The sequence below is a fragment of the Pieris brassicae genome, chromosome 10 (genome assembly GCF_905147105.1).
Source record: "Pieris brassicae chromosome 10, ilPieBrab1.1, whole genome shotgun sequence".
NCBI classification, from domain to species: domain Eukaryota; kingdom Metazoa; phylum Arthropoda; class Insecta; order Lepidoptera; family Pieridae; genus Pieris; species Pieris brassicae.
The window spans coordinates 1,095,980-1,101,267 of NC_059674.1; the positions used below are offsets into that span (position 1 = coordinate 1,095,980).

Below are 5,288 nucleotides of genomic sequence, written 5' to 3' on the forward strand. Positions count from 1 at the left end.
ACTTTTCAGCCTTAAAAGACCGACTGAGATATTTCCTCTATATTATTTTCACAAACATGTGAACCTTATAAATAGTGGCTATCGGAAATTATTGAATAATTTAAAAGAAACTAAATTTTGATATTTGAGCATAGTACCGATTCGATGTTAAAAACCGACGTTAAAAAAGGAAGATATCTGTAGTCAATAATTTTATTATAAAAATAAGAACTACTAAAAATTAATTAAAACTAAAAATATTTTGTGGATTTTTTATTATAACAAATACTTCATGGTCATCATCATGAAAATATATAATATCTATTACCTGTATATTCTTAGTGAGGACTCTGTATTTCAAACAAAAATGCTTTTTTAGACTGTGGATCTTATGAAACTTCAAGTTAATACCAAACGTCCAAACCTAAAAGTTGATTCATTATAAAATAATATTTTTTTTATTTTGTTACTGTTTGAGCATTTAAGTGAATACCTTAAAAAAATAAGGTATGTACGAAATGTAGCTCTTGTTGAAATGTTTCGTTTACAGTATTTAAATTTAATGTAATAAACGAAGTATGTTTACGTGAATAAAAGGTTATCGTCTGACGACTCACGACTCACGCACGACAAAACGCTTCGAGCAGCGATTGGAAGATACGAATCAGTTCTAGTAGTGGAAATAATACCATTTACCTTATTGCAAGTTGTCGGGGTCACCTTCACGCAATAACCGTTAGCCAATCAAGAATCTATACACTCGTCGAACACACTGTTCGCGCTCTAATAAATTTTATTTAGTTAATAAATCGTGCAAGTTTTCTTTACTTTTCAGTATGAGTGGTGAACCTCAAGCAAAGCGAACGAAAATGAGTTCTTTGGATCAGTTAAAGCAATATTCTACAGTAGTAGCAGATACCGGTGATTTTGAAGGTTAGCCAGTTTTTTCGTAATTAAATTTTAAAACATTTTGTACTATAAATTTTTACACTATAATAATATTCTATATATACTTACTTTACTTCACGATAATCTTTGACCTTTAGACAATCCTTAGGCATGTCATGTAATTTTATGTAATCTTTAATAAAATATTAAGTATTTATTCATGTTAAGAGAAAAATAAATACATAATAGATTTTATTTTTTCAATGTATTGTGTTATAGTTTTTAAGTATGCCTTTATTATTTGACTGTTTTATTAAATTTTTGATTTAAGCTATGAAAGCATACAAACCCACCGATGCTACTACAAACCCAAGTTTAATTCTGTCTGCTGCTGGAATGGACCAATATCAGCATTTACTAGATAAAGCAATCAAATATGGCAAGGACTGTGGGGGGTATGTATTTTGTAAAGTTATTACTAAGAAATAAGTAGAATTGAAATAACTTGTTTAATACTTTAATAATCAGTCATATAATTTGTAAAGACAAGGTACAGTCAATATCTATTATAATGAGATCAAAGGTTTCATTGTAAAAAAAACGAAAGTTGTAACAGCTGATGAAGTTGTTATTAAGTACATAATACTTTACCTCGGGACCTTCAATTTTGGTCAATTTAACCAGAATGTTGTTTTAAACAATCTTGTTGTTAACAGTTTTGACTGTTACAGTTAAATTTATAAATTCTTATAATAACAGAGATTATTGTTTATTTCTTCATGGCATAAAATTTTCCTTAAAACATTACTTTAATGTATGTAAATTATTATTACTCATATGTGCTAGTCATTCACATAAAAGGAAAAGATATATCAGGTGATAACCTTGCTAAACACAAATTACTTATCATAATTATGGTGTCACAGGAATAGCAACACAAACATTGTTTTTTCATCTCTCAAATATTATAGAAAATTGGCAACACTCCCCTACCTTTTAGTTAGAATTATTTTAGACATAAAAGTGTTATATGTCTTTATGTTCTAGTACAATCGAAGAGCAGTTGGCTGAAACATTGGATATGCTTAGTGTTTTGTTCGGCTGTGAAATACTTAAAATTATTCCGGGACGAGTTTCTGTTGAAGTAGATGCAAGGTAAAATTTGTTATCACATGCAATTATACAATAATTAGTGTTGTGTAGATTTTAATCTACCAAACTTGTAATTGATATAGAGTTCTATAGATTGTTATCATTGTTTCAGATTATCTTTTGATAAGGATGCAAGTATGTCTAAGGCTATAAAGTTTATTTCTATGTTTGCTGAACATGGTATTAAAAAGGAAAGAATTCTTATTAAACTAGCATCTACCTGGGAAGGAATTCAAGCTGCTAAGTATGTGGATATAGTATAATAAAGATAAATCGGTGACTACTTCTCTCTGTGGGTCTTGCCTTCGGATTGCATATATCCTTTGTCAATTATAGTTTAGAGACAAGGAGGTGATCAGTCGTCTATGGCATTTTTTCTAAATTTTTGAAATGATGAATTTAATTATGACATATGGTTTACAATATTTATGAGTATACATTTTTTTATGCACATAAAACAAAAAGTATATAGATGCATTAGTGTGAGTAGATGTGTCATATTGTATTCATAGTTAATTCAATTAAAACATTAATCAAATAAACATTCAATTATACACACCATCTTCTAAGGGATATATTTTATTTTTTAGGGAGCTAGAAAAAAAACATGGCATTCATTGTAACTTGACTCTCCTTTTTTCGATGTACCAAGCTATTGCTTGCGCAGAAGCTAATGTTACTCTTATCTCTCCATTTGTTGGAAGAATTTTGGACTGGTAAGTTAAAGCTTTTTTTTACCAAGGTAGATTTAATTTTGTCTTTAAGTACGAGTACTTACTAAAATCAGCAACATTTCGACATAACATTTTGTGTTTAATAATACGTAATACAAAAACTATATCATTATTTTGTATAAACCTGGGTTAAGGATGAACATATAGTTAACAAGTTATAATATAATATTATAATTAAGTATATAATAAATTTAGTTATTATTTTATTAAAGGTATGTAGAGCATACAAAGAAGACCTATGCAGCGACAGAAGACCCCGGAGTGCTATCTGTGACCCGTGTCTACAACTATTATAAGAAGTTTGGATACAAAACTCAAGTTATGGGGGCTTCTTTCCGTAATACTGGGGAGATAACTGAGCTTTCTGGTTGTGATCTTCTTACTATCAGTCCGAAATTGCTGCAGGAACTGGCTAAAAGTGAACAGCCTATTAAAAAGGTAAATACTATTTATAGTTGGAAGCCCTTGTGACTTGTTTAGTCACATAACACCGACTGTGATGGGCGACAACAATTTCTAAACAACCAAACAAGTGAAATTAGCAACTATGACACATGCGGGCTTATAGCATATATGTTTCGAATTTAATCAAATAAGCATACTTATTGGTATGATTCATAGATTTTTATAGACAAGAATGTCTTAAAATGTTATAAATGTAACAAGGGGCACACAGAAAGAGACACAATTACTACAGGCGCCATCGTTAGTGACCAAACGAATATGTATAGATTTAGTCACGTGTCAAAGCGAGACCTAATGTCATTCTCATACAATGACAATGATAAATGAACGTAAGATTTTGATATATTATGTATGTTTAGTGTGACATTGACAAAACTCTTTCCATAGGTTCTAGATCAAAAAGTGGCCGCGGAAAGTGATTTAGAGAAAATATCTTTATCCGAAGCACAGTTTCGTTGGCATCTCAATGAAGACCAAATGGCCACCGACAAATTGTCCGATGGAATTCGGAAATTCGCCGCCGATACAAGAAAACTGGAATCGCTTATCAAAGGAATGCTTGCCAAAAAATAATTTTCAGATTTTTTGTGCGTTTTACATGTGATTAGGTATAGGTAAAACTGGAGGGCCAATTATTTACATTCCTGTTGTTTTATATATATTTGGTAATGTTAATAAATAATTGAAAATATATGTTTTATTTTTTATCTGACAATATGAAACCTACATATTAAAAAAAATCTATCTGTGCTGTCTTATATTGCAACATTAAACCAAAACAGTATTCTAACTTTATAATGGGTAAGGTATCTATGGTATATTCACACTTTACTTATCTGTGGCTAGGGTATTTTGGCGCGAAACGTATCTTCTATGAATTTCGCGTATCATTCTTGGTCATAATGTATCTGAAAACAAATTGAACTTACTACTGATAATGACTTAACGAAGCCTAGGTATTTTGATAAATTTAAATAAAAGAAAAATATCTATATATAAAACATTTATATAATATAACACAATTTAAAACATAACTAGGTAATTGTGTTTAGAAATAATGGTAGTACAATAAATTAAAACATTGTTGACCTCGTGTCTATCACTAAGGTTAACATTTGCGTGTTTATCACAGCTATAAATGTGACTTAGGTTTTGGTAACCCAATGAATTTTAGATGTAATAAAACCATATGAACATGTGATGTTGTAATAATTATTGTATGAGTAGAGATATTTTGTTGACAAAATCAGGTGATAAAACAAGATATTATAATGCCTGTTTAGTATTTTGCTAATCAAACCCGCATATCAGATTCGCATCCGTAGAATAGGCCACTGGATATAAGAAATCGCGCACGTCGCTCTAATCAATAATGTTCCACTTCGCCGACCTACCGTACCTTATGTCCTCACCATGCATCTTGAAAGCTTAATTTATGCAATAATACGCCCTTGACATATTTAAATAATGCACACGTATTAAAACACTGAAGTATTTAACATATTGATCTGTCCATAAATAGTAAACAATAATACGTAATCGAGTAAATGCTATAAAAAAGACTCTCTTTACTTATTTAATTTTTATAATTATTAAATAAACCGATGGTAACAATAAACTTTTTTATGTAAATGTCTGTTTAGATGGAAATTGGATTACGTATTCAAAGAATTAACGGTTAAGTTAAATGTAATATTTACCATAGATTCAAGAAGATAGTAAAGCTCTAGTTTCTTAAGTCGAGCATTATATTTCGTACAAACTATATATATATATATATATATATATACATTTATTTATTTTATATATTTAGGAAACAAACGAGGAATCATAAATACAGTAGTAATACGAGTATAGTTAGAGAAAAAATCTTAAATTGTTTCACAGATAAGAAATGCTATTAAAACTAGACTAGAAAACGAAAATAACAACAATAGGTAATACTTGTATTATCTACCGGGATAATGTTAAAAATGGCCGAAGAAAGCACGTTGGGTTTGTTAGGCATCTCACATGGTTAACGGCGTAGACTTGAGAGGCTGTCGGTCCAGGAGAGGTGCGCGGGGAGTT

At 30.1% G+C, this 5,288-nt stretch overlaps 1 protein-coding gene across 2 annotated transcripts; it reads left to right on the forward strand.

Annotated features, from left to right (window-relative positions):
* Positions 1-367: 367 nt before the first annotated feature.
* Positions 368-3,909, forward strand: LOC123715569 (transaldolase). Of its 2 annotated transcripts, XM_045670695.1 has the most exons (8): positions 368-486; positions 815-912; positions 1,199-1,322; positions 1,915-2,022; positions 2,132-2,263; positions 2,610-2,735; positions 2,966-3,191; positions 3,606-3,909. In XM_045670695.1, the coding sequence occupies exons 2-8, from the start codon at positions 816-818 to the stop codon at positions 3,789-3,791; spliced, it is 999 nt and encodes a 332-aa protein (XP_045526651.1). In that variant the 5' UTR covers positions 368-486; position 815; the 3' UTR covers positions 3,792-3,909. The 2 variants fall into 2 exon arrangements, with proteins under 2 accessions (XP_045526651.1, XP_045526653.1); XM_045670697.1 differs by lacking the exon at positions 368-486 and having other exon boundaries at positions 681-912.
* The last annotated feature ends 1,379 nt before the right edge of the window (positions 3,910-5,288 follow it).

What these genes read in the sequence shown, in the direction of transcription:
- LOC123715569 (XM_045670695.1), top strand. Translation starts at nt 816, where the DNA reads ATGAGTGGTGAACCTCAAGCAAAGCGAACGAAAATGAGTTCTTTGGAT. An exon ending in AGATACCGGTGATTTTGAAG is followed by an intron (nt 913 to 1,198) that starts GTTAGCCAGTTT and finishes TTTTGATTTAAG; the next exon opens with CTATGAAAGCATACAAACCC. An exon ending in GTGAACAGCCTATTAAAAAG is followed by an intron (nt 3,192 to 3,605) that starts GTAAATACTATT and finishes CTCTTTCCATAG; the next exon opens with GTTCTAGATCAAAAAGTGGC.